This window comes from Fusarium poae, chromosome 1 (assembly GCF_019609905.1).
Source record: "Fusarium poae strain DAOMC 252244 chromosome 1, whole genome shotgun sequence".
NCBI lineage: Eukaryota > Fungi > Ascomycota > Sordariomycetes > Hypocreales > Nectriaceae > Fusarium > Fusarium poae.
Window position 1 is genome coordinate 9427903 of NC_058399.1, and position 27783 is coordinate 9455685.

At 49.8% G+C, this 27783-nt stretch overlaps 8 protein-coding genes across 8 annotated transcripts; 3 read left to right on the top strand and 5 right to left on the bottom strand.

Annotated features, from left to right (window-relative positions):
- Positions 1 to 207: 207 nt before the first annotated feature.
- On the bottom strand, positions 208 to 5303 carry FPOAC1_003054 (uncharacterized protein; the record flags this gene model as incomplete). The annotated part of the gene is made up of 2 exons (XM_044847626.1): positions 208 to 263; positions 314 to 5303. The coding sequence occupies 2 exons, from the start codon at positions 5301 to 5303 to the stop codon at positions 208 to 210; spliced, it is 5046 nt and encodes a 1681-aa protein (XP_044713542.1).
- Positions 5304 to 9108: 3805 nt separating this feature from the next.
- Positions 9109 to 9531, bottom strand: FPOAC1_003055 (uncharacterized protein; the record flags this gene model as incomplete). Its single annotated transcript, XM_044847627.1, has 1 exon — positions 9109 to 9531. One exon carries the CDS (start codon positions 9529 to 9531, stop codon positions 9109 to 9111), a length of 423 nt encoding a protein of 140 aa, XP_044713543.1.
- Positions 9532 to 10546: 1015 nt separating this feature from the next.
- Positions 10547 to 10878, top strand: TFB5 (TFIIH complex subunit tfb5; the record flags this gene model as incomplete). Its single annotated transcript, XM_044847628.1, has 3 exons — positions 10547 to 10565; positions 10625 to 10773; positions 10831 to 10878. 3 exons carry the CDS (start codon positions 10547 to 10549, stop codon positions 10876 to 10878), a joined length of 216 nt encoding a protein of 71 aa, XP_044713544.1.
- A 96-nt stretch (positions 10879 to 10974) lies between these two features.
- FPOAC1_003057 (uncharacterized protein) lies at positions 10975 to 11898 on the bottom strand (the record flags this gene model as incomplete). Its single annotated transcript, XM_044847629.1, has 2 exons — positions 10975 to 11468; positions 11535 to 11898. 2 exons carry the CDS (start codon positions 11896 to 11898, stop codon positions 10975 to 10977), a joined length of 858 nt encoding a protein of 285 aa, XP_044713545.1.
- A 594-nt stretch (positions 11899 to 12492) lies between these two features.
- On the bottom strand, positions 12493 to 13947 carry FPOAC1_003058 (uncharacterized protein; the record flags this gene model as incomplete). Its single annotated transcript, XM_044847630.1, has 3 exons — positions 12493 to 13066; positions 13115 to 13775; positions 13833 to 13947. The coding sequence occupies 3 exons, from the start codon at positions 13945 to 13947 to the stop codon at positions 12493 to 12495; spliced, it is 1350 nt and encodes a 449-aa protein (XP_044713546.1).
- A 2726-nt stretch (positions 13948 to 16673) lies between these two features.
- Positions 16674 to 19809, bottom strand: FPOAC1_003059 (uncharacterized protein; the record flags this gene model as incomplete). The annotated part of the gene is made up of 3 exons (XM_044847631.1): positions 16674 to 19527; positions 19608 to 19684; positions 19753 to 19809. The coding sequence occupies 3 exons, from the start codon at positions 19807 to 19809 to the stop codon at positions 16674 to 16676; spliced, it is 2988 nt and encodes a 995-aa protein (XP_044713547.1).
- A 2248-nt stretch (positions 19810 to 22057) lies between these two features.
- On the top strand, positions 22058 to 24394 carry FPOAC1_003060 (uncharacterized protein; the record flags this gene model as incomplete). Its single annotated transcript, XM_044847632.1, has 4 exons — positions 22058 to 22172; positions 22258 to 22274; positions 22327 to 22437; positions 22502 to 24394. The coding sequence occupies 4 exons, from the start codon at positions 22058 to 22060 to the stop codon at positions 24392 to 24394; spliced, it is 2136 nt and encodes a 711-aa protein (XP_044713548.1).
- Positions 24395 to 26668: 2274 nt separating this feature from the next.
- Positions 26669 to 27613, top strand: FPOAC1_003061 (uncharacterized protein; the record flags this gene model as incomplete). Its single annotated transcript, XM_044847633.1, has 3 exons — positions 26669 to 26807; positions 26857 to 27349; positions 27406 to 27613. 3 exons carry the CDS (start codon positions 26669 to 26671, stop codon positions 27611 to 27613), a joined length of 840 nt encoding a protein of 279 aa, XP_044713549.1.
- Positions 27614 to 27783: the final 170 nt, after the last annotated feature.

Genomic DNA, 27783 nt, shown 5'->3' on the forward strand with positions numbered 1-27783 from the left:
TATAGCTTCTTCATCTTCCTCCGAATGAAAAGTCGTTCAGTTGAAGGCCGTTTCATTTCCATAAAGTTTCATACAATTGACACATATTGAAAGCCTACACGTGGTAGGATGCAAGATTATGCCAGAAAAAGCAAGAGCGCCGTATCATTCTTTGGGGAAAAAAGATCAATATCCCGGCAACGGTCGGATGCCACGGTGAGCCCCTTTCTAGAAGGTCTCCGTATCATCCGTGTTGTGGGAGGCAACACTGCCGAACGTGTCTTCTTCTCAAGTCAGTCAATTGTCTTGTCGCGTTGTCCATTTTCCAACTTACCTCGCTTGCGTCGGCGAGATTCGTCCTCGGGGCTCTTGGGAGTCATGGCCCTAGGACCACTGGGTCGGCGGGTAGGGACGCCCAAAGCAGCGTTCAAGTTGCGGTTCTCGGGCTTAGGGCTGCTTGTGTAGTTGCTGAAATGGGTACCACTCATTGTGGCATATCCACTCTCATCGCTCGGGTGTGGCGCAGGGCTGCCCTTTGCCAACTTCGAGATACGGCTGCCTCTTTGTTGAGGAGACATAGCTGAAGGGCTGCCAGTAGGCTCAATGGGCTCCTTGGGAGGTCGAGGAGGGCCAGTTGGGGATGTTGTCCAGTAAGCTGGGTCCTGAGGAGCACCTGTAGATGATGCCTGGCTGTATCGGTTGGTGTTTTGGCCCATCTGGTTGAAGCTGGATACCGAACCACCCCAGTCCGCGGATCTGGGTGTCATCGGAACATTGTACTCCTGAGCAGAGAATTCCAAAGCGTTGCGGAAGCGCTCTGTCTGACCCTGCCTAGGCTGGGGGTGTTGAAGATTCAACGAGTTTCGGTGAACCTTGTACTTAGGAGCATCACCCGGGGTACGTGAGATTTCACGTCGAACAGGTGCAGGCAGAGCAGCACTGGGTGCCGTTGGGAGCTCCTGTTGCTGAAACCCAGCGGGAAGCTGGTCATCGTAGGGACCATGGCTGTAATCGCCATCGTTGTAAGAGCCCAGGCTAGAAGCAGATCGTGAGGGAGGGTAGTCGTCGTACTTGACTTCCTCTTTGCCTTTGCCTTGGCTGGAAGCCGTCGTTCCAGACCATCTGGAGATCTTGGGAAACCAGCCAGAAAGACCAGATTTGTGCTTCTTCTTCTTCTCCGTTGTGCGAGGTGTGTTCTCATTACTCATTGGCTGGGGAACACCGGAGGGCTGGGGAGGGGTGTCAAGGGGAACTGAGCTGCCGCGCTGGAAGCCCGATCTCTCTGGCGTCAGCATGTTGGGGTTGCTGCGCTCAGCGGATGGGCTAGGGTGGTCGTGCTCGTATTCGTCCTCATGCTCAGCCACAGTGCTGATTCGATTGTCGGAGAACTTGCGTTCGCCTGCTAGGCGAGATCTGGAGTTGGAAAGAGAGAAATGTCCCGATTGACTGGGAGTGATTGTTGAGTTGCCTTCAGGCTCATAGCCTCGGTCTTGCTCGAAGTGGCCCTCAGGCTGCAAGTTGTCGAAAGAGGGACCACGTCCACCGCTGGTGGAAGGAGCTTGAACAGTGCCCTGAACCTTGAGATCATCAACCTCGCCGAGAATTTGCATAAGAATCTCCTCGATGCGCTTGAAATCGCTAGTGCCCTTGTTGCTGAGACCTTGGAATGCTCGCTTGAACAGGTTCTTCTTCGCGGCTGCCTCGTTGAAAGTGTCGATCTGGGAAATGCTTTGAACTGATCGGGCACCAGGGTAGGGACGGGGGCCGTTGATAGCCTTCTGGAGCTTCTCTGTGTTTTCACTGCCGGCAAAGATGACATCGTCACTGGTGTCCTGGACGAGGTTCTTAAGTTCGTTCATGGAAGAACGCATCTCAATAGCTGAGTTCATAAGCAGTGCCACGATCTCAGTGTCTCGAGCAGAGCGCTGAGCATCGCGAACCATGAGGTGCTGCATCAAAGATACAATGTCTTTATTCTCAATACGGTCAATTCCTTGGCCAGTGGCCGCATCGAAGAAGGGCGAGCCCATGCCTTGAGACATGCCACTCATGTGACGGGCGTCCTTGGGGGCGTAGAAGGGATCCTGGCCAGCAGCACTGGGAGATCCGGGCAGAGACATGTGCAGCGCCTTGGTGTTGGGATGGAGATCGGGGGTTCGGTTGTTGCCATTGGACATGTAACCTTCGTCATACTTCGGGTTGTAGCCAGGGCTGCCGGTATGGTATGGAGCTCCGAAGCCACGGGCTGCCATGATGTTGTCGTTCAGGGCTGGGTTAGCAACAGGGCTGGTATCCTCGTATGGGTTGGTGATGAGGGTGTCTCTCTTGCGATCATCGGAGGTGCGCTGCCACTCGTCTTGGTCTTGGCTGGCAGCACTCTCGGCACGATGTGCCGCGACATTTCGAGGCGTAGGTGTAACTCGACCCTCTGAGGCATCATCGTGGTGCTCACCATCCAGACGGTCTTGCACGACTGAAGGGTTGGTTTGAGCATCATCATCTATGTAGCCAAACTCGGGCATGGGGTTGTTAAAGTCAGGCAAACCACTCGGGCCCAACTTGGGTGAATCATCATAGGAGAGACGGTCGATGCTATGTGCAGGAGTGTTGCGAGGTTCGTGGCCTTCCAAGGTGCGCTCCTTGAAAGACTTGTTTCGGAAGACGCCAGCGCCTCGGTATTCCTCTGGCTCCTCAGTAGCTGACTGCTTCTTACCCTGTGCGGCTTTAAGAGCTGCGACAGCGCCAGTCGCAATAGCCACTTCAGAAGCGGTGGGAGATCTTGCCCGAGCCACCTTACGACCATGGTCGTCAAGATCATATTCGGTGAATTCTTGTGACTTGTTTGATCTGGCACTGGGTGTGGCATGCCTCTCGGGCTCCAACTCGCTGCCGTCCATATATTGCTTGTCGGGGCTAGCACCACGACTGCTGTAGGTCCTTGACTGGTCGTCATAAGACAGTGCTGAGTCACGATGAGTGGGGTAATCGCTGTAAGCAGCACTCAACATGGAAGGGTCAAGCATAGATCCGTCAATCAAGGAGGCAACTGCTGATTCTGGGCCCATAGGAGGGTGAACGACGTTGGGGTTGGCAGCGATGCCGCGCACGGCCTGTCCAGACGCAACCTTTTCCAGCTCGCTATCACCGGTATAGGTAGAGTTGCGGTAGTCCATGCCAGAATCGCGAGGAGACATGTGTTCAAGGTCCCTCTGCTGTAAGGAGTTGAGAGAGGGAGTTGATCGACTGTCACGACGATCCCCGGACTGCTCATAGTAGGCGGGGCTCGTGGAGTGCATGCTCCTTGAATTGCGAGGATGATACTCGCTGCCTCCCTCGGTATAACCGGAGACGCTGGGAATGGGGCTGAGACCTCGAGCACCAGCCTGGTAGGGGACATATTTCAGAGGTGGAGGAACATCTTGAGTAGCGAAGTAAGAGTTGTCATATCCACCTTCAGGATAGTCATTGTCAGAAATATCTTCTTCCTCATACTGGCCCTGGCGCTCGAGAGGATGTTTTTGGCCGTACTCGTCCGGCTCGTACTCCTCCACGTAATCTTTCTGGCCTCGAGGAAGAGCTCTTAGGTCACCTTGTGATACGTTGGCGTGTGAGGTAGATAATCTGTTGTCGACATTTGAAGGGGTCGCTGACGGTGTAGGAGTTGAGTTTCCAGAGACATATCCACCAGGGACATTCTTGATGGGGGTGATTTCCTCACTGGCTGACTGAGGTCTGTCGGTATCGGCAGATCGGATGGAAGTCCTGGTCATTTCCGAAGGATTGATCTCACTCATGAGGGGCATTGGTGGTTGAGGGACGACGTGATCATCTTCGTACTGGTCCGCATAAGGATCACGACTCATAGCACGGCTATGCGTGGATTCGGCTCTCCGGCGGCGTCGCTCTCTTGGCTTTCGGTCGCCTTGTGTGCTATCGGATAGAATAGATGAGGCGAAGCCAGCGGCAGCAGCACCAGCGGCAGCAGCACCAGCGGCAGCAGCACCAGCGGCAACGCCAGCAGCTGTCCCCTTGGCCATGTCACGCTTGGGAGCAACAGAATCGTTTTCATACTGGCGGTAATCATCCTCAACGGAATCTTGGCTCAAATCAGAGTTAGCCTCGAGGACATGACGAGCCTCTCTGTTACGCCTATCCTTTGATTCATGTCGTTGAACTGACGACCGCCGGCGGTCGGGTGTCAACTCGTCTTTTGAAAGTGATGTGCCGGATGAAGTGAAGGAGTCCCGGCGACCCTCTCTCTTGCTGGTTTCCCGCTTGAGAGCATTGAGTTCGGGTAATATTAGTCGACGAATAGCGTCTTCGACAGTCTCCAGCAGCTTTGGATTGTTGATTGATGATTTGGAGACATCTGATCGTGAGGAATGTGCTGCGTGTGTGCGGTGGCTAGGGGCCAGGTGAGATGCTGAGACATTCGAGTCAAGACCTGACACATTGGATTCCAGTTGTTGGCTTCTGCTGGAGCGACGGCGATGGGTTTTAATAGGTTCCTCCGTCCTCTCAGAAACGCTGCTGGTTCTGCTTTTTGGTCGACGTTTTCTGTCTGATGTCGACTTGTCCCTCGACGAATGTGTTGTGGAAACCTTTGACCTATCTCTGGTTCTGCTCTTACGATTTCTGACCTCGTCTGCTGCATCTCTCGCCAGTGCGTGAGCACCAGCAGCTGTGGACATATCCCTTGTTCCTGTTGGGCTTTCTGCCTTGGCGTCGGTGTTGTTACCAGTGCCGTCAAGGAAGCTGTCAGATGGGATGGCGGAGATTTCTGAGGCGTTGACGTCGTACGTTTCTGAGGGAATCAAAGGGCTGGCTGGTCGTCTACGTCTATGGCTGCTACGATCAATCTCAATGTCAATTGGATTTCTCGAGACGTTAGACTCTTCGGTGGCGGAGGCGTAAGAGTCCATGCTTTGACCGTCGTCTGCGTCAAACTCAGAATCGCCCAAAGGTATCCGTCGAGTCACCGAGGTGTTACGGGCGCTCTCGGTGACTTGGATGTGATGATCAGATCGACCTCTCTTGGAAGGTGTGAGGCGGACACGGACGCTGGGGCGGCGCTCGCCTGTTGAACCAACAGTGGACTTGCCTCCTTCGAAGTATTCGATGAGCAAAGAGGTTTGAGATTTGCTAGCCTTGTGTCCACGGGTAGCAATGGTGACGGGAGTTCCGTCTTCGGGGATGGAGTATGATGACTTTTCGTCGCCGGGATTCACCACATCCGCCGTTGATGTGAGGTCGGTGGGCGTGGTATTAGTCTCGGTTTCGGTGGGAGCGGGAAGTGGAAGAGATTTTCTGTCAGATACACCCATCGTAAATCTGGTGAGGCTCTTAAGTGGAGGTGTTTCGGGGCCCTTTCTTCCCAGGACTGCGATCCGGATCGGATGCAGAGAAACACCGGTGGGAGAGGAGGGGGTTGGTTGATTAACGGATTGATATCAAGCAAGACATGCGGAAATCAAAGACGCAGCAAAGAGTGTCTGGGTACAAAGGTCAATGTCCGCGATTCCAAGGTTTAACTGAGCTGAGAAATAACGGTGTAGGCCAATGGCATGGGGCAATGAATCGCCACCAGCGTCGTATCGACTCATGAAGCGGAGAAGGATGGAGTTGAGAGACTTACACACAAGCGACCCGATTAAAAATAAGGAAATAAAGTTGGAAGCGTTGACCGACAATGTATCCTTTTCTATCCTATCCTATCCTATCCTACCTATCCAAAGGACAGAAAGACAGAGACAGACAGGCAGAGAGCCTCCTAGTGAAGTCACTATGGCTGACTGGATAGTGACCTCTCACCGCAGAAATCCCTTTAGGTTTCTGAGGGAAATTCGAGAAGGAGGGAGATTTGGGGGGAAGGAAGGGTTTGGGATGCGACGACGTGCGGCGTGGTCGATGGTAATGGTAATGGTAATGGTGTGAAGTGTCTCCCAAGGCTCATGGGGATGTGGATCCGGTAAGGTAGAGAGAGGAGGTAGGTCAGGTTCTGGCGGGGGGGCTAGAAAAAAGACGGGACTAACAAAGTTGCCCGCAGCAACGCCAAACAGGGATCCAAAGTGGAAATGGAAGCGGAAGTATTACCTCTACGAACAGGGAATATAGGCAATGTTCAATGTTGGATTTGTTGGAAAACAGTAAAGATCCCAGAAAACCGGACAGAAAAGAGAAGGAGGAAAACCGAAATCTAGGTCTGATTGGGAAAGGGGAACAGGGCAATCAATTTAGGTGCACCGTATTCGAGGGGATACAAGGGACAGAGGAGGCTGGGAATAGGATTTGGAGGCTGGGAAAAGAAGAAAAAACGGGTTGAAGTACAGAGTAAGCTGGGCTGGCCGTTTTAGCAATTTTGGCAATGAGCAAACTCAATTGCTGAAGCCACTAAAAACAGATTACGATTGAGGTTTGATTGCGTTCGATGATGCATGAAGTGAAGTGTGAAATGCTGTGCACAACTTTAGTCGTAGGTAGTTAAACTACAGCGATTTAGAGAGTTCCCTTAGTAGCTTAGTAGGCATAGTGGAACTGGATGTCCATCATGTCCTCGTCAACGACATATCTTTCCTCGCAATATTGTCCACTTTCTCTCCTCATGTCTACAATTTCCATATCCTCACAATCAATCATTCACACAAAAGAACTGCTGTCCTGTTCTAGGTTGGCTGCTGGGCCCTTGAGATTTCCAAGCTAGTGTCTTGGGTGTGATGAGTTGTCTCTGCCGAAGGGGGGCCTACCCAATAGCGCCGGCCCGCCGGGATCACACTTAGCTCAACACGCTATGCCCGTGGTTTCTCTGCCAATGGACGATCTCGTTTGGCCGAGAGAGAAGACTGAGGATATGCAGGAAACAGAGACTGCTTGCTGCAGGCTCAAAAGAAAAGCGAGGCCCGACCAGTTCGTCTTAATCCTGACCTACCCTGCCTGCCTGCCTGCCCTGCCTGCGTGTGATGTGATGCGATGCGATGTGACAACTCTCACCATCCATCACATTTTGTTACTACCGAATAATAATCATCCTCTGTGGCTATCAAAAACAGGTATTCACAACTAGCGGTCTCCAAAGTTGCTGAGTTAGTAGGTAGCTTTGTCACGACTGACCACCAGCCTCTTTACTCCTGTATCGAATGGACCGTTAGGCTGCCACGATAATCTGATACAAGACGATTCATCTTTGGTTTCCCATTCGAATCAGGCCCCAGTAATCAATCCATCATCGTGCTCCATTTTCCCCCAACCTCTCGCCTCTATCCTTCCCTCGTCCCTCGCTTGATCTGATCCACTCCGTCAATCATCAATCCAAACCCTGGTTCGCCAATTAATCTTCGGCTCAACGCCACGGCTCAAACTTGGCGGCTGGGGCGTCCGTGTCCTGAAAGGCGGCGCAACATCATTCGAGAGAGCCTCATTATTCGACAAAATCACGCATACCCTCTCATGTGACGAGTTTAACCTCTGTTGCCGTTAAAGGAACAATTACCCATGAGCAGCGCTTAAGAGATTTACATACAATGAATAGTTAGTTACGTACTCGAGCTGATCAACTCTCTACTCCACTCATTTTGATGAGTGGGCTGTAGGGCTGAAAGTCTCAGAGATTGAGCCGACAGTCCTCACCTGTAAAACATTGCATTCCTGATACTAGATTTCATTTACGGATAATGTGGGACTTCAAAAACACGAGTCGAGACAAACTGCAGCACAAATAATTGTCAGTTCCAGACATAATGCTTAGATTATCCGTCCCTTTCAACACCACCACCCTAATCCAGTTCCATGTCCCTGAAGATCATCAAGAATTGGATTCCTCTTCCATATTTGGTAACATCACTGAAATGCCAAACAATTAATCCGAAGCCGTTCTAAAATGGGGCGGCTACGCTCGATCACTTCCAGCCTCCCCGTTCTCGTATCCAGGGCAAACTTCCGGCTCCATATACTTATTTACGCCTTATCTATCCTCCTAACCACTGCGAGCTTGTACCGGTGCCATTTGTTTCACCGCAAACAAACATTTCATCAAGACAAGGCGAACTGCGCATTCGGATATCAGGTCCTATTTCATCGTGCAAGCTGCATCAGTGGGTCTCCCCCGGCGAAGACCCTTCCAATATGCAGGACACATCAGAACACATGGTATATCCTTGGAGTTTCAAACCTATCTCGTTTTTTTCTTGGTTTCACTTGTTTCCTCAATCTTCATGACGAAGTTAGTCTGTTTCGTTAAGAGTACCCAACATGTCTCTATCCATCGTTGTGTACTTGATGTTTGCAGCAAGCCAAGCCAAGCCAACGACAAGCCATCGCAAAACTCCATTCCATGTTGATTGGCCTCACAACAACGAATATCAGACCCCATCAAATATGGGCCGAGTGCCTGATTATGGTTCCTGGCTAGCAATACTATGGCCATGGACCTAGTTAGCATGCAGCGAGTTGAGTTGCTATCATGTTACTTTGCACACAGAGGCAGAGTATATGATCTTAATCAACTTCGTGAAACCTTGTGGGAGATCGTCACGACATCTCCAGTAACACCGACCTCGAGCTCTGCACCCAACCGGGTATCTTGAGGCCACTCGTGTAACCTCAAGACGACCTCGTATAGGACTTGATTCCGATGGCTTGTGAGATACATATCCTCATGCGCTCATACCGTCCGTTTCATATTTCTTCACGCTTTCACGGATGTACTGTTGCCAACTCAAGATTGTAGAACGTGCAAATTCCCATTGTGGCTAAATTTAGGAGGAGCAGGAGATCGATCATCAATGACGACCAACACGGTCCAACTATGATACAACGCATGATGAGACACGATACTCGACCGATCAAGAAACCTCTATCATCCGAGACATGTGACGTCTGTGCTACACGTGGCATGTCGAGTTTGGCAATCAGCCATGCCGAATACCAATTCACGGAAATCAGTATGTTTGAACCTAAGGCAACGAGTCTGGTAGTGCAATTCATTCATTTCAATTAGGTACGGTAAGATTATTCAACTCCTAACTTCCTTGCCGTACACTTCCCAAATCCGTTTCACTCCCCCATGATCCGCAAAACTCCATACACCAATCAGCCAATGAGAAAAAAAAAGACGATGTTAGAATGGGATCATGCTCAAGATCTCCGACCATCCGTCACGAGAGCTGGTGGCGGTTCAGAAGGATACTCGGGTGGACTGCCACCAGCTTCAAGATCTCTCAGTTCCAAGGGATTCCGCCTCTCCTTCTTGCCATCATACGGCGGCGGCGCCTGTCCAAGCTCGTTCAGACCTTCTTGAGACCTAGTACCATTCCATAGGGCTCCACGATTTGATGTTCTACCGCCACGAAGTCCTGAATATGCGGGTGCTTGGGGATTTGAGCCGGGCCATTGGTTCCCACGACGGCGGCGTCGACGTCTAATTTGGATGACAGTTGCTGTCAACCCAAGGACGAGGATGACAAACAAGGGAATAAGAGCCCAGGCGAATGGTTCTTGTCCAAAGTTGAAGCCGTCATCGTTGGCATCGTTGGAATCGTTAGAGTCGCCGTTTGCCATCGTGAGGGCAGAGTCGATAGTGATTTAGGTAAGTGGCGATAGATGGATCCTTTGAGTTGTCGTGGAGACTGGTATTTGTATATGATCTCACGTATATATATATTGATCGGTGAAAATAAGTAGTCTTTCAGTGGTATTGGATAACTAGTTATTCGTGAAACCTGGAGAATCAAGAATTAAATAACAACTTAGTGAGTTGCAAAGTTGTGAGGTCAGAGACTTTGATAGGGTGTCGTCATCAAAGCAGCCATCAGAGTGCACAAGTACAAGGGGGAGGGCAACCCTTTGTATTTGTGCTCGACCTCGTTACTTTTTTGCCTTTGATTCGCGTGCCTCACCCAGATTTAGAAGCAGGCCGCGTAGCCGATCACTCCACGAAAGGTGACTTCATCATGGTGGCTTGTTAGCTTAGATTCAAAATATACTGAGATTTGGTAGGCTGGATACTACCGCGGCATCGGTGGGAACGGGATATAATGCCCGACACCTGCTGCTACTACCACTACACGCAGCCCATATTTGGTAAGACAGATTATTCATAGAGGTTCAACCAGGGTAGTTGTAAAGTGTAACTTGAGACGTGACAGGTCTTTTCGGAAGTTTCATAGACTAGATCTGGGTGGGTGGGCTATGTATTCATGGGTTCGTACAGCTTGTTTAAGAGAATACGATGATGCCAATACGCTGCCTGCCCTGCGTTTAGATAGGCAGTGAGTCGACTGATTTGCCACATCATAAACCTCGCATTGGTAGTTTCTAGATTGGTTCAACATGATTCTTTGATCATACACATTCCCGCTGACTGTGATTGTAACTCTTTATCAAAGAGTGGCTTTGCTGAGGCGCAGACTTACAGGATGAATAAACATTTATTTGGAATGTCATGTCATGGACTCTAATCGTCCAAGTGGGTCTGTGCATCATGCAAGGCTCCCGTCCCTTTCAGCTCCACTAGATTTTCTGGGGGAGCTTTCCTATCATAACTTGACTCTACAACTTCCCTCGCACAGCCAAGATGCCTCGCGCAATCAGAGGTTGGTTCACCTTACCATACGCATCAATCTTTATTCTTATCCATCTAACTTTACTACAGGCGTTCTTATCGAATGCGATCCCTCCATCAAATCCATCATTGTCAGCATCGATAGTGCCAACCATGACTACATAATCGAAGATCTCGACGACGAACGCGTAGTCGTCAAAGAAAACATGGTCTCGATGCTCAAGGCCAAGCTCGAGGACGTGCGTACACTTTTCACTTAATACATCGCTCACGCGCACTCGCTAACACATGCACAGCGACTAAAGGAAAACCTGCCTCCCGAAGAGGAATCTGGCTCAGAATAGGAATAGAACCTCGATCGGTTCCGCCCTTCTCCTTCTTCTTCTTCATAATACGAACTCCTGTATCTCAATACCGGCCACGCGCGACTATCGAAATGCCTACAACTTCTCGAACCGAGGCTTCGTCTTCTTTAACCCGCTCGTCAACCCCACGGCAAAATCCCTGCCCTGCACAGCCGCCGCATTCCACACCTTTGTATACCTCAAGCCCTCTGCGACACTATGATCTCTACTGTAATTGAGCAGCTCCTTCGTTCCCTGAACTGCCACAGGGCTCTTCTCAGCAAGCGTTGACGCCAACGCCACTGCGGCTTGTACAGCCGCCTGTTTGTTTTCGTGGACCTGGCTCACAAAGCCCATCGACAGCGCCTCCTGCGCAGAAAAGTCTCGCGCTGTGAGACACACATCCTTGACCCACGATGTCGAGCCAACGATCTTGGGAAGGCGAGAGAGCGTGCCGATGTCCGCCGCCATACCAATGTCAACTTCTTTGACGGCGAAGCGCACGGTGGAAGCGCAGATGCGGATATCAGCGCAGCATGCAATATCAATAGCAAGACCAATAGCAATACCATGAAGAACACAAATGACAGCTGTAGATGTTCAAATTCCATTTATGAGTAACCAGTATTGACCAAACTGCTGCGAGTGACACTTACGCTTTTCACATTTCTCCATAGCACTAATTGAATCTTGGAACTCTTCGATGTGATTCCTCAACACCTTGGCCTTCTTCGCGACGTCGCCTGCAGCATCAGAGAGGATCCCGTCTCCAGACGCAGCCTGCACGTCGAGACCGGCTGTAAATGCGCGATCGCCAGCGCCGCTGACCACAATAGCGCGTACGTCTGAATCATTGCTGAGCTGGTCGAAAACGTGACCAAACTCAAGCCAGACTTCCTGTGAGAAAGCATTGAGCTTCTTGGGACGATTGATCTCAACATGTGCGACAAAGGGTCCTGAAGAGCTGACAAGTATATGCTTATAAGAAGCGTAAGTGGGGAGAGGCGTAGCGGTGGACATTGTGAATCGCGAGTGGTTGTAGATTATTGCGAGGGAACGATGAATAGTATGGCGGAAGCACAATTGTAAGAAACTCAGAGGAATTCAAGTATTAGACAACCAACTCAACCATGGGGAAGCTTGAGTGGCAACGTAACCATGTCAATAGTAGGCTGCATGGAGATGCCGAGGCTCATGTCAAGTCTAACCACGGCTAACATGAGCTCACGTGTTATTGGTTGACGACTATAAACAGCATAGGAGGTAGGTATAACAGAGCAATCTCACAGTCACGGGTACGCAAACACATTGGCCAATTTGTGATCAAGTTTAAGGAAAGTCTATTGATTGTGTTTTTGCACCGAACTCTTTTAACTCAAATGACAAAGGCGATAATCGCCCAGATAGCATTATAATCATTTGTCTGCCCTTCCAAGGCTAGACGCCAATGCTCCTGTTGAAAAATACGAACCCGACATACACAGCGCGGCTAATCAAGCGCCCATCACCAGCATCTTATTGTGATTATCATGAACCCAACGGGGAGGCCTAAATTATAGCTTTGGCGGCAATCCCTACACTAACAAAGCAAGCAAATCGCAGCAAATCTGGTATTTACAGAAGAAGGGTTCCGAAGAGGGTGAAGAAAGTAGCAGCGCCGGTGACATAGAGAGCACCGAAGCCGAGGGTAGCGGCGCCGCTGTCGTCGTCATCGTCAGAGTTGGATGAGGAAGAGTCGCCGGTGGATGTGGAGGTGCCAACGGCAACACTGGCGGTGGCAGTACCGCTGTCAGTGTCGAAGTGAGAACCGTCACCGTTGATACCGGGACCCTTACCAGCACCATCCTTCATGTACTTCTCGGCCTGGGCAGGCATCTCGGGGAGGTAGCTAGGGTCGACTTGCCAGACGGACTCGGACTTGGGACACTCAACACCATGAGAAGCCTTGGCGGCACCGCCGGCGCCAGTGGGAGCAGGGTACTTGGAGAGAGCGGACTTGAAGAGATCGAACTCGTCCTCAGGCTGAACGGTGTTGCCCTTGATCTTGACGATGCCGTAGTCGTTGTCCTCGAGAGAGTACTCGTACATGAGACCACCAGAGTAGACAGAGGACATGTCGGAGTCCATCATGGGCTTGATCTCCTCAAACTTACGGGGACGGCTCTCGATGCAACCATATTCGGACAGGCTAGAGCAGGTTAGTGACGACCAAGCAATCATGGTCGGTTTCACTTACAAGATAGGGATACCGTAGTCGGTGAAGTTCTTGACCTTGACGTCCCAGCCGGAGGTCTTGAAGTCACTGTTGCACCAGGAGTAATCGTTGAAAGCGAAGAAGTCGGATCGGACCTCGTCGGAACCGCAGTTCATGTAGTGAGCAGTCTGCATGCGGTTGGAGGCAACATCGGCAGCAGAGTAACCGACGGGAATCTTGCGAAGCTTGCGAGCCTTGATGTAGTTTCGCATATCACGGGTGATGGCCTTGACGTAAGGAGCAGACTTGTCGGTGTCCTTTTCGTCGTTCATGACCTCGTTACCAGAGAAGAAAGCAAGGGTGTTCTCGTACTGGGCGAACATCTCGACAGTAGCAAGAACGCTCTGGATGTAGGCGGCGTTGTACGAAGGGCCAGGGGTGGCACGGTTGATGGAGTACTTGGGGTTGTTGACATCGAGAACGAGGTAGATGCCAGCGTCGTCGAGCGCCTTCATGCACTCATCGTGATCGGCCTTGTTGTCGACGGCGTAAACGCGGATAACGTTGACGCCGAGTTCCTTGAAGTACTTGATATCACGTTTGCAGATCTTGGGGTCGGCCAGAGGATCCTCATTAGCGGAGGCACCACCAGGCTGGTAGTCAATGCCTCGGAGGTAGAAACGCTCGTTGCCGGCCCAGAACGCTGCGAAAAGGTTAATATTGACATGATTTTTAGATTGTGGCGAATTGAAGCACTAACCATTGCCTGAAGCAGTGACGGTAGGAAGGGATCCACGCTTGCTGGGGGGCTCCTTGAGAGTAGGGGTGGCAGAGGCGACAGCTGCCAAGACTGAGAGAAGAGCGACAGACTTCATTGTGAATTCGTTGGATCAATGTGATGGGTCGAAATTAATGGAGTTGATTGAGGAATTGTTGTAGAAAGAGTCGAAAACCGAAACGGAAGCGTTGTATTGTGTAAATGAGAGTATCTGGTGAGTGGTTGTTGAATTATAGTCAAACTAGAATAAGCCCAATAGCGAGAGAGTTGGGGTTGAGAAGGAAAGAAGGAGGAAGACCGGAACAAAAACGACAGAAGGCGTCAACCGGTGAAATTGGAGAGTTGAAAGAATTAATAAATCAATGGGAGGGAGAAAGAGGGAAGACGAGTTTGAAGTAGAGGCTGGAATGGGGTTTTAAAAAAAGAGAGGATGGGGGTGCAACTCGATTCGATAACCACCTCGTGTGGTAGGTATCAAGGGATGGTTGACGATTATTGGATCCCTGAACTTGGCTTGACTGGTTTTCCTGTTCCAATACTCGGCATTACCTGGGAGGGAGATGGGGGGGGGGTGTCCGGGCATTCATCAAGACCCGGGGAATAGCATAACATTCACTTACTGTAGTCGTCCAAGCGTCCACTTAGCCACTAATACACTACGTCGACAGTGGACTCAGTCGAGTTTTTCTTCCTTGGATTGAATGCCATGCAATCCCAGAAGGAACCATGGATTGGGGATTAAACGTGGGGCACGTCTGATCCAGTAATTTCAGTGCCGCTTGGGGGCATTATCATGATTGATGGGTTGACAACCATTACAGGCAGAGTATCTACTATTATTGTTGCACGTATAATCCCGCATGTCGTGGAACTATATTGTCAGATGAAACGAGCAACTTGAGTCGATTTGCCTATGAATGATTGCTATTGATTGTTGATGAGCACCAACCTCTCTCTTGTTGTAGGTAAACAAGGCGATGGCAACTTTGTACCGACGTATTCTGTATACGACGACTTGTTACTATAACGAGCTCAAGTCCCTCAAAATAGTGCGCATAGTGCCGCCTCATCCAGACAACTAAACCGTGTTGGCTACCTAGTGTTGCCCGCTTCACTCGTATAAACATCTCACCTCACATGTTCCATCGAGACAAGAAATTCCCAAGAGTGCCCAGCCACAACAAATCCAATACTTCTCGTTTCCATGACAGGTCCAAGACTGATAGTGCAATTGGCATCAACAACGTTCTCGTCTCCAACTGGCTCCTTCGTTTTCTCCAACCTCGAATTCACTCAATGCTAATAAATCGACCCACTAAATTTGAGAGTCGTCGTAATGCTTTTTCGCGGCATCTTGCAGACTAGAGCAGAGTGATGTACAGTGCAGTTGCACGCCCCTCACCCAGGATTTCAGCGGGCAACTTCGCACCCCCTTTTTCGGCTGTGTCAAGCGCCATCTGATCAGCGATTGGCGCCTTGCTGAAACTCGCCTGTAGCCATCCACTTAGTACTAACGTACCTCTGTACGTACGTCTGTCTACATACACACAAACGGTCTTGGATTGTTAGTAACTGGCTGGGGTTGGCATTGAATGTCTTTGATTGCTTTGATGGTGGAGATTTCTCCTCTAGTAGTCAACTTTAGATCGTCTTTTTCTACTGTAAAGTACTGTTAAAGATAATTCAATGAGGAATTATCTACTCGCTGAATGGATGGCTTCTTCTATTTCAGGGCTTGGATCGTCAGGGGCCTGGTTGAACGAATGGTTCGCCACTCCCGAGCCGCTAAACCTGACTTCAGTGGGACCCTTAGGTTCTCTCTTCTTCGATGCTTCTTCCTTCAACGTTTGCAACGCAATTCGATATGATGCCTTCATTTGGAATAGGTAGTTAATCAAGGAATTAGTTATGTGTCTAACCTGATGTATTGGAGTTAGATTCTCCATTCGGTATTATCGGCAAGTAAATAACCCTTATTTGTACTGATGCTGGGTCTCTTCTCTTCTTTTCTTAGCAAAGCAAGCAATCGGCCTCTCGTTGTGTCAAAGGAGCTTGGATATTGTAAAAGACTGACCGCTGCAAATACAGAATGACGATGAGCAGTTTGCATGGATTTCGCTTGATCCATAGTTCCATACAGCTCCAGTACACATGATACTCGACGATTGGTGAGACGCCGGCCAAATTTCAATCGTCACGTCGATCACCATCCCATCATCCTCACTCAACCTTCAGTTCAGTTCAATTGACATTCTCCCCAAAGCGCCAACGCTGCTCACCTGGCCCAATTGCGTAATATTACTCCAAGATCTGGGCGTTCAATCAAGAATGAAGGCTCTTGTGAAACAGTGTCGCTTTTCATCTCATGCTTTTCAAAACGCTCAACGTGCCTACCTACCTGTGTAGTGGCCCTCTTTTCATCTGGAAAGTGACTGGGATGTCCGTCACATCCCCTGTTCGTCTATGCACCACTAGACGGGTAATCACTCTATCTCAAGGCCAAGCTTTCTCTTGGCTTTCTAAACCTGTTCAGCGAGCAATAGGAGGTTTCAAGTGACACTCTTGACCAACTTTGCAACACAAACAGATCTCAATTATGGACAAGAAGACCTGATCGATGTTGGAATTTCGTCATGGTCTCTCATGTATTCGCTCCTACATCACAAGGGAGTCTAACCCGCATTTTGTTACATGCTAGGTAGTGCCTCTTCATTCCAAGGTAACATCTTCTCTGCACAACATAACACGCCTTCGCATTTTCTAATATACCGTCTTTAACAAAACCCAGATCCAATTGCACTTTCTATTTGTTGTCATCAGTCATCAAGAAATCTTAAAGATCTCCTCAACCCCTTGCCAGCTCCCCTTTGCTCGTTCCTCCCAATAACTATCCTTTCCTGTCTTGAGTTTCCACACTTCCTCACCCTCCGGAGCGTTCTCGACCTTCACAAACCATCGAGGCTTGTATGTCTCACCTCGCTCATCTAGCTCTCGGCGTCGGCCACGCTGGGCTTCCTCCAGCTTTTGCTTCATATCCTCAGCATCGTCAATTGCGCCCTGCTCGTATGCGCGCTGGTCAGGTCGCAAACGGCAGTCTGTCGGCGGTAGCTTGTCCTTCTCGATCTCGGTAACTTCGTTCAAGGTCGCAGCAAAAGTGGTGAGGCCAAAAGTGTTAGCAGCGTTGTCCACCAGGGGTCCAACCCGCCAAATCTCCTGGCCGCCCCCTTTTCCAGTCGTCTTCAGGCTGTTGGTCCATGTGCCGACCAGGCCACTTCCTGTATTGGCTCCTTCAGGGTTAAAAATCTCTACACCGACATCCTCAATTCGTCCACCCCACATGCCCTTACTCTTGAACTCGACTGCAGCTTTGTGACCAGTGCTATCGTTGACAACATGCATTGTACCCACGGGCTCCACGTACTTCTCACCCATTACCACATTACGCAAGAACATAGTAGCAATATTCCACGAATAACGCTCTTCAGAGCCATTAGACAACCGCAAAACGATTCTCACGCGGCCATCTGTAGTGATCTCGGCACTCTTACCCCAGAATTTCTGGCCGGGTGCGGGTGACTGAGAGAATGACCAGTTGGCTGAATCAGCCTGCATTGCCAAGAGGAGAGGTCGATGCTGGACCTTCTCAACCAAAAGCCTGAAACCTCCAGGAACTTCTTTTTCACTTCGCACGAGCTCAAAGGTCTCGCCAAGAAGAGGGGTGAAGGGCTTGCGAATAGCACGCTCTTTAGCTCGTCCACTACTGAACTGTGACACAGCGAATGCCGCCACAAACAGAAGTCTGTCTGTAGGGGAAGATTGCTTTGCCGCTTGGTTCAGTAGCTGCGCATATTCCAGCTGTTCGGCCACCTTCTGACACATTGATGAGGGTTCATTCGATGTAACTGGCATACTGATTGTACTAAAATCTTTACCAACGTTCTTCCGAAAGAATGCGATCAAACTTGGCGCTGCTGCCGCTGCGGGTGGTATAGTAGCCCTTCTCGCCACGGCTTGCTCGATAGGTAGAGGTACGAGGCTCTTGGGTTTAACGGGGAACAGGTGAGACGCGTCGTCGAGATTGGCTGCATCGTTTTCCCCAATAGATGACACAGAAGAATTGTCACGGAAAGAGTCCTCCTCTTCCTCATCCTCTGCTTGTTCCGATCGCGTGGCCTCGTCTTCGCTGCCATCGATCTTGAGAACAGCCGAGTTGGCATCCTCGGCATCGAAGAACTCATCGGCAGTTGAGACAGTGTCTATACTCTTTCTTGATGCACCACCTGCAGATAGAGGCACTGGTAGTCGACGACGCTTGCTGTTATTAATAAGGGTTGTGAATTCGGTAACAACTGAGTCAAGATCTGTCAATAGGGATTGACAATGGTCCTGGAGCGTATTCTCTTCTCGGTTGATGGCCTTTGATTGTCTCCGTGAGTGATTTGGCGTACTGGCCGAGATGGTCGTCGTAACTCCGCTAGGTGCAGGCACCGCCATGGCTGTTGCCGCACCAAGTGTCGCTGGAGACATCGCAGGTGCGTTCGACTTTCGTCTCCAAAACGAGCGCCTATGTTCTGAAGGGGGAGTAAAATATGAATCGTTTTCTTCTACAGCACTAGTACCTCCAGGTGTAGGTGAAAGATATTGAGGGGTGTTCGCCGAAGGTGGCTTCGCCTGATCTGTGACCTCACGAGTCAAACGTCGAAGCGCATCGCGAGTTCCTACCACACGGCTGACCAGAGATTCGACTTGTTCCCATTCTCTGTCTTCTTGGGGCGATGATTGGTAAGTGGGTTGTAATTCGCGTGTGTTGAGTTTGAGTTCATTTTTCTTGGGAAGATCAAGGGTTTCCAGTCCTCTCGCAACACGGCTGGCCTTCTCTAGCGCATGCGCCCAATCCTGAAATTCCTTGTCGTTGGGAGCTCTCAGATGCCATACTTCCGCGCCTGAGTCAATACTGATTTCCCGTCGTCTTTCATCTGCAGCGACAGCAGCTAAGCTCAGAGGGATGGCACCTCTGAGAGCAGATGACTTGGGGTTGTAATAGTACGACAACGTACAGGTGGAGTAATCGAGAGAGAAGAACCGGCGGGCATAGCCTTGTCCCTTCTTACGCCTTCGTTTGTGCAGAACGCCTGTGTGGTAATTGCTTGAGCCAGCCTCGCTCCGGCCGGAGACCGAAGGTGCGCCGTTTCCTGCAGCATTATGACTGTGAAGGCTATCCACAGAAGCAGACGTAACTCCATCAAGCTTAGGGCTGCTGTAACGTCCCAGGCTTGTTTGGCTCGCACCAGCCTTTGGTGCCTGAAGATTTGGCAGGTGTGAAGAAGTCTGTGGTGGTGCTCCAGTGGGATATGTCATGACCACAAAGGTTGCCGTTTTAGATGTCTGTTTTGAGAATGTGTTGTCAAACACAAGACCGTACATCCCACTCTGATCTTCCTTGACATCAAAGGTGCCAATTGATACCTTGTCCGCTTCGCATTTGCCTATCCATTTGATCGGAATGAATCCTTTGCTTTTTAGGAGCTCCTGCGCATTGGTCTCTTTCTTTGAGAAACGGCTTGCTTTGCCATCGGAGGTACCGCCGGATTCTTCGGGTCCATTATTCAGGTCCTCAGTTGTTGAGGATGCAAAAGTGGTAGCACCGCTGCCGGGATGTTTGACAAGACCGAAATTGCTATTGCTGCATTAGTACGGAGCTTCGTTTCTGTGCCTAAGTAGAGCCGATATAAGGGGCACGGGAGAGAGCATGCGTACATGGACTTTTTGTGAGGCTGTACGCTCCATGATAACGTGTTGCCTTCGTCAACTTTCACCCAACGAACGATATAGGACTAGTGAGTATTAGTTGAGAGTTCGAATCTTTTTCTTTGTCCGCTGCTTGTTGTAGCATCCGTTATACGAAGGAGAGCCGGTGACATGCCTTGCTGTGAACTTCAAGCTGCTCAATGCCTGCCATTATGTGCGACGTTGGAACACCGTGTCTCTGGCGCAGTCGTCGGAGGGTTTCGCGTTGGAGGTGTTGTACCGATCACTTTGAAGAGCTATGGGGGAGGTCGTGGATCAATTCGGCAACTGGATTTCGGTCTTTAGATATTGACCATGCCGGGTCTTTCGGTACTTGGTTTGGGTTTTCGGGGCTTCGGAATCTACGGCTGGATTGCGAGATGGCTCCTGCTGTTGATAAAGACAAGTTTCGAGTGTTGAGGTGAGATTTTGTGTGTGCAGGGGGTGGCTGACAGCTCCTCTTCAGGTACTATACGTCTGACTCTGCTCACATGTGTAGAAGCCAAGAGTTTCGCCTCGAATCCAAGAGGAGCTCAGGAGTATCGGTATACGTGCGCTATACGTGGACAGCTCGAGCACGAGGCAGCAGCTACCTAACTTAACGACCAAGCTAGTACTGTAGTCGTGGTGCTGGGCTCTGTATTGGGTCCGACAGGGGTCCAGGTGGAGGGGTAGTTGACGGTAAAGCGAGGTTCGCCTTGCTGCTGACGTTGGGAACGTGGGCTTACAGCCACCACAGCCACAAGACCAGTCCTTTTTGGGGCAATTCGGCGATGTAGGCGAAACTGTTGCGAGGATGTTATCAGTTTCAAGTGGTCAATTTGAGGTTTGAGTGGTTGGGAATACTAACAAGGTGGGCGGAGGTTGGGAATAAAAGCCCTGTCAAAAAGGTGATGAAGGTGGCTGGAGGCCGGAATAATTAACGAGATTCTTGGAAAATGGATGATGATCAAAGGAATGTTGTTAGAGGCGGAATTCATCTAATACGAGAACAAAAGCTCATTCTCGAAGTAGTTACTTTGCATCTTTGGCATGTACCTCGTCTATGAATTGGTTTTATATGCAAGTACAGCAAGCTTATTGCGGCATGATATGACGTTACTTTCCACTTTAAGTGATGTAACCATCAACGGTATGCGCGAGTATATGTACAGCAATGTGTGTAGGCGAGCATACAATCATTGCTGTCAAAGACTCAAGTTGCAGTAATACGAATGATGGTGATGAATGATTTGCTGGCAGATTGTCCATTGTCTCGGGAATTCCCATATCAACCCGGGACGATCCCAATGAATACAAATAAAACAAATGTCCCCACAATAACTCCATAAGTTGCCCTAGTTACTCTAAATCGCGGCTTTACACTGGGCGTCGGTTAGATACGAGGTTAGATACTAGGTAGATAATAGTAGCAACTCTGTAATTTTGAGCTTATAAGATACCGATATAAACGGTTCTGAGCAACATCTCACATATGAAACCATATCATACAACCGAGTTACATATATGCAGTTACAGTTGAAGGCATGTATAAATGTTTTTTTTTTCAACTTATTAAAGGGACTGAACATGGGATGAGTTATTTAAAACCCCATTTCTAATTTAACACGCACTTGACGATATACCACTACAGGGACAAGTCTTGCAATACAGAATGGAGGCAGCATTTGATCTTCACCGTAATGAAAATATCGAATTCGTTTATTTCTACAATGTCTATTATAATAACCGAAAACCGCTGCTACAAAAAAAAAGCGATGGCGTACTATATGGATCTGCGACTCCCGCTAGATACCCTGGAGGTTCTGGACAATGCATCTCGGTCTTCACCTAAACCCTGTCTCGCCCACGAGACTTGCCCCTGACGCCGTCGTTAAAATCCAACCAGCCAAGGCCGTCAATTCGCTTTCAACCGGTGGATGGACCAGGCAAGTCCTTGCCTAGAACGAGTTAGGATACCCAGATGGAACCTGACCTTACCTTAGGTATGTACATAGGACCTTAAGTGACTGGTGGATCTAAGCGGGCGGGCAACAAGTAGCACCTCCTTCATCAACTTTCATCCTCTTCCCTCCTTCTTTTCAGACCCATCAGCATTGCATGGTAACGTATCGCATCGCATTATATCGCACATCATTGCGTTACACATCATTTGTATCTGTTTCACATGCTTTGCCGCCATAATTGCTTTTCCTGGCCATCCATTACATCAATCTCGACAACTTGCTTCTTCCCGTTGGCGATCACCCCCATTCCGGCCTCCAGTCTCTGTACAGAGAGCATTCGAGTTTCCGACCGCCGAATTCGTCCTACGCGAGCTCTACGAGCGACCCTAGATTGTTACATTGCAAAAAGCATCGCATTGTTACCGTATATTTATTAGAGGTCATCGAAATCTTCGTCCACTTGACCCGCCGCCAATGTCTGGTCTAATGAGCAAGCGCCAGCAGGCGCGGAATGAAAAGGCTCTGCAAGATCTCGTGCAGAATGTTCCGGGAAATAATATGTGCGCAGACTGCCATGCGCGTAATCCAGGTACGCCCCAGACACATAACGAAGCTCATCATGGGGCCGCTATGTAGAACGCTCGGAATTTGCTAATGTGAAGTGTCATCTTTAGCATGGGCATCATGGAGTGTAAGCATTTCTATGGCGTACAAAAATCGACTTTGACTAACTTCGTTATTAGCTGGGCGTTTTCTTATGCATGAGATGTGCTGCAATCCACCGAAAGCTTGGTACTCACATTTCCAAAGTCAAGTCCTTGAGTATGGACAGCTGGACCAACGAGCAAGTCGATGTGAGTAACGAGAATAATATCAGATTCGCCTATGGGAGTAGCTCTGAGCTTACACAACCAACAGAACATGAGGAAGGTTGGAAATATCACATCGAATAACTTATACAACCCCGAACATGGCAAACCGCCTGTGCCCGTTGACGTTGACGAAGCCGATTCCGCGATGGAACGATTCATTCGACAGAAGTATATGAACAATACTGTTAAAGGAACGGGAAAATCCAAGCCTCCGCATATGGGCGAGGGAACACCTCCACCGTTGCCGCCTAAGAACTCAAAGTTCGGATTCCGATCTGCCTCATCCATCTTTCCCCTGTCCTCCAAATCGAAGAAGGATGCCAAAACAATAGCGGTTGCTCAAGCTAGTCGCACCGAATCTCCAAGACCGCCCAACAAGCCGTCAAAGGTTTTCGGCGCAACACTGGATCTCGACCAACCTGATGAGCTGGACCAGAAGATGGCCAGGCTACAAGACATGGGTTTTCAGGATGCTAAGAGGAATGCCTTGGTGCTGAAAGGTGTGAATGGCAACCTTGAAAGGGCGATTGAAACTCTTGTCCGACTGGGCGAGGGAAGTGGCCGTCCCTCTCCTCTTCCTACACCTTCACCTCGAGAACAGACTCTGCGTACATCAAGGTCCTTGACACCTCTTACACCGAATTCTGGAGGGCTAGGGCTCGGCGCAGGCCTCAGCGTACCTTCTCGTTCAGCCACAGACCGTCCGACTACTCCATCGAGTGCTTCAACAAACCCGTTTGATAACCTAGGCACAGCTCCACCGCAGACAGCTCAATCGACAGGAAGTCTTCAAAACCGGAACCCATACGGCCAGACGAATCCATTTGGTGCACCTGTCGCCCAGGAGCAACAGCCGACCGATGCCTTTAGCCAGGCATTTCAAAATATGTCACTCTCCCCACAGCAGCCTTTGTTTCCTCACCATACTGGAGGACCGGCCCCGCAACCTGTCCAGCAGCTTGCCGGATACCAGCAAGTGGCCCCTTCGGCACCTACGACTCCTGGCGGTTTCTCTAGCTTGGGTTTCAACAACAACAACATGACATACCCTCAGCCACTTCAAGCGCAGTCGACAGGATACAACCCTTTCTTCACGAACCAGACTGCTGTAGTGCACCAGCAGCCTCAACAGTCAAATAATCCTTTCCCCCAAGTCAACACCAACCAAGCGTCCGCAGGATACAATCCATTTACCCGATCTCCAACTCGGATAGCATCGCCCAGTCTTGGCCAGATCCCAGAGCAAACACAGAGCTCTTTCCAGAACCCGGCCGTATATCAGGCCTCTGCGGTATATCAAAGTTCTGCTGTATATCAGAGCCCGGTACCTCTGAGTCCCCCTGAAACTACTACAAACCCTTTCTTCGCGAATGCTGGCCAGCCCACAGTGCAGGCAGCACAGCAAGTCTTTGGTCAGCAGCCTGCTATGCAGCCGATGCAGAATCAGGCCCAAGCGAGCAACAATCCATTTGCCCATCAACAGACTGGGCAGCAGTTCTATGGGCAACAGCAGATGCCACACATGCAACAGCAACAGCAACAGCAGTTCTACCAGCCCCAGAGACCCGACAACGCCTCGATCATGGCGCTCTTCAACAATTACCCGCAAGCGACTCCCCAGCAAGCAAGCGTCGATTCAACACAGTCTTACCAGACAGCACAAGCCCATCAGCCACAACAGCCAACCATACCCGAGAACCAACCAATGGCTCCCGTGCAGCAGAACCAAAATGTCCCCCCACCAATGTCATCTGGAACAAATCCGTTCATGACAAACATATCTGCTGCCAACTCCATCGCGAGCCCAAACGCCACGACTACTTCAGACCCTTTTGCTGCCCGGAGCCGAGAGAGTATGAATCTTGGTATGGACCTCGCATGGACAAATGGCCGACACAGCCCGGATGCATTTGCAAGCCTCAGTGCCCGTCACGGATAATGGTATCGCAATAGAAGGTGTATTTGGATACAAATATGTCCAGGATAGTACATATATGACACAGGAGATGTGGGAACACTGTATGATAGTATAATAATGTCTCTTTTGGCCAGTTGCGTTAAGTATCTTGGTTTAGTTGCACTAGACTCGTATTTTCGTGTAACTGAATGGGATTACAAGATGTATTGGTTAAATTGGACCTGACCGAGTAATAGAGGCCAATAATACAGCATAGACATGACGATGAATGGTGATGCGCATGTTCCCTGGCGTGATGAGGTCGCGGAAACTCTTTTCCGATCAGGTACTTTCCTTGGTGGACTATTTGCCGATAAAAAGACAAGACAGAGACCGGCCCCTTTGCTATGATTTATACTGAATAAAACCTTGTCTACTTTCAGTTCTCTGTCATACTTTGAGTATTGCGAGGGGTTAGTTGGCATCTAAAGTAATGCAATTGAGCTGGGTCGATATATCTTGTTCTGTGTATGAGCCTCATATAACAGGTGTGTAAGGCTAGCTAGCAATGAGGGAAGGATGTGGCTATTGGAGGCCAAGGTCGAACTGAGTATTTAGCATGTTGATCATGCCTCTCTGGCTGCAGCAGAGATGCAGCCAGGATGGGTATTTTGATAGGTAGTCTCGGTCCGGATGCATTCCCGAAGAGAACCAAAACGCGGGGTTGGGCACGGCGCCATCATGTCGGGACCACAGCGTGCCCACCAATCAACTTACACGACGGGGGCATTTAGCCCAGAGAGAGATAGACGTTGTTATGAGTTGGGCTGGGTTGAGTCGAGTTTAGTTGGCCGAGAATGCCGCCTTTAATTGTTACCATTGCGTACGTTCTCTGACATCGTAGACAGGAGGACCATGAAGATTGCATGGAGCTGTCAATTGGAACCGAGCAGTTACCGATCATGATAATTTTGATCATGTGATTGATCACTGTGGAGGGCGCCCCAGATAATTGTAGTCTTTTTCTTTTTTGCACTGTAGAGGCTTGTGTATCATGCAATTCTGGACAAGCTCTCGATTCCCATCACACAATGCGTTGGAAGAAGCGGCACAGCACAACGCAGCGGTATGAAGAACTGAATACAGTAATTGCTGTACAATGCATCCGTAGCGTGTAACTATGCTGTTCGCTAATAATACAGTATGTAAGCGAGGAAGAGCATCATCTTACAAAGATGCGCGCAGAGAATTCTAGACTCTTCCGGGTTGGGTGGTAACAATTGCGTGAGACAGTCTTGGAAGTCTCGAGTTGCAACGATGATGTGCAACCAAAAAAAGACCTGCATGAGCAGTCTGGGCTACCTTCGGTAGCGAACCTGTGTCATTCGTGAAACGCGCTTTTTAGACTTTGTAGACCATCAAGTTGTTTATCGTTCATTACTCTGTCGCCATCTGGCGACTAACATTCTCAGCCCTTGACCAGTAGACCTTACCATGTGCTGCGGAGGCGTTCTCGTTAGTGCGAAGCGAAAGCGTGCGCTAGGTTTAGAAGAATGCTTGGCTAACAAGGTAGGTTTATTATGATTCATTTTGATGAGGAAATGAGTTGAAATTCCACTGATAATCACTGGGAAACGAGAGTGTTGCGAATTGCAACATGCTCATCAAGTTTGTGACGGGATGACGATATCTTGGTGTGATCAACAACAACTCATCCAAGAATTTCTTTCCATTTCGCTCGGCTCAACTCCCATCAGCGTTTGCCAAGATAAGAAAGTCGCACTGTACAACGCCTGTCCATCCACTGGAGCTGCCCGCTAAACTGTTACCCCGGCTCCAATGGATGCCACCCAATCTAGGTGGGTGTGGCAAGCGCTACCTCCACTGTGGTGCACAAAATTCCAGAGCCTCAGGTGAGGGGTCCACACAAATCGCTGTTCCTCCTGCCCCAAGCGTCAGATTCCTGGGCTTCCGTCGCTCCCCCTTCAAGGCCTGACACACTCAATTCTCAGTATTTATCCTCGTCTTCGCCCTTCACACCGCTGCCACAATCTTGACTTCTACTCTACCCCAAGTTGAAAGACATTCTCCACGAGTTTACCAAGACACGAAACTAAACGTCGCCGCACGTTTACCCACACTTTTGCCTCCAAAGGAACAATACAAATCTTTTTTAAAAGGATTTCCAGCCCGTTTATTTCGAGTCAACTCAATCAAACGTTACCAGTCAACCTCCCTCCGTCGATCAACCTCGGCCCTTTCCCAACTATCACCACTCTAGTCGATACCCAGGAAACATCATCAGCAATGGCGCCAATGAATAATCAGAATTTGAATTACAGTAGTAATTACGGCGAGGCCGCTGCCCAGAAGGTCAATGTCCTTGCCTCTTGTTACCTCGTCGACTCTGCCGCCAACCTCAAGGGCCTCCACTACTGCACTACCGGGGTTGCAGGTACGTTATCTCTATAAAACACCACATCTGCGTCAGGATTCTAACTCAGTGCTACAGGGGCCGAGTGGTATTCCTGAGGTCCCTTCCTCAGGATTACCCTCCCCTCCAACAAGCCCCCCCCTCGCCGCATTAACCTCGTCTAACGAGCTCGCTCTCTTGCCCAAGAACAAGAAGCGAGAAATCCCAGGCCGGCGCCTGGGCCGACGAGGGGGGGCAGCACTTTCGATCAGGGAAGAATGTGAGAGATTCTTTTGCGAGTCCATGAAGGCGACGTTCCACGGTGAGGGGAATTCGTCCATGAATGGCTCCGGCCTGTCTGGTGCTTTTTTACCAACGCCGCCGTCCGATGACCGGCTTCCCGAGCACTTCAAGCCTGTTTCCGATGACAAGCTATCTGCCTACGACATTACCGCTTGGCTGGAGGTTTGGGACTATGCCGGCGGTGCGAGCTTCCGTGCCTTTGTTGCTGACGATGGAGAGGAGAAATCTCTCTTTGTCTTCTTCGACATTGAAGGCGTTCTCGGCCGAGACCTGAAAAAGGCGTATGTTTCCTACCTTTGATCCTGATCTGTCGCATGTCACTAACATAATATCACAGTCTCATGGCCCTTATTGAATTGGCCGATGGTCCTTTGGACTGTGCCCACATTGTTACCTGCATTGACAGGCGCATCCCCGCGGACGACGTTCAGTCTCTGTCAAAGAGCCTTCAGTGGGTTGGCTTCGACATGGTTACCTTGGATCACTGGGCCCATGATCTTGATGTCACGAGCAAGAAGTGGATGTTGATGGGTATGGAGCTATAGGCAACGATTTGCTTCCTTCTTTATGGAGTTTGGGAGTGGTTGTATCCTTTGTCTCTTATGTTATTTTACTTTCGTTGGTGTTTTCCAAAATTTAGTTTGGAGGCTCGCCTGACGACTCGCTCTGCTATCCTCAAGAGAGTTTGTAAGCATTGGTGTTGAGTCACGAGATC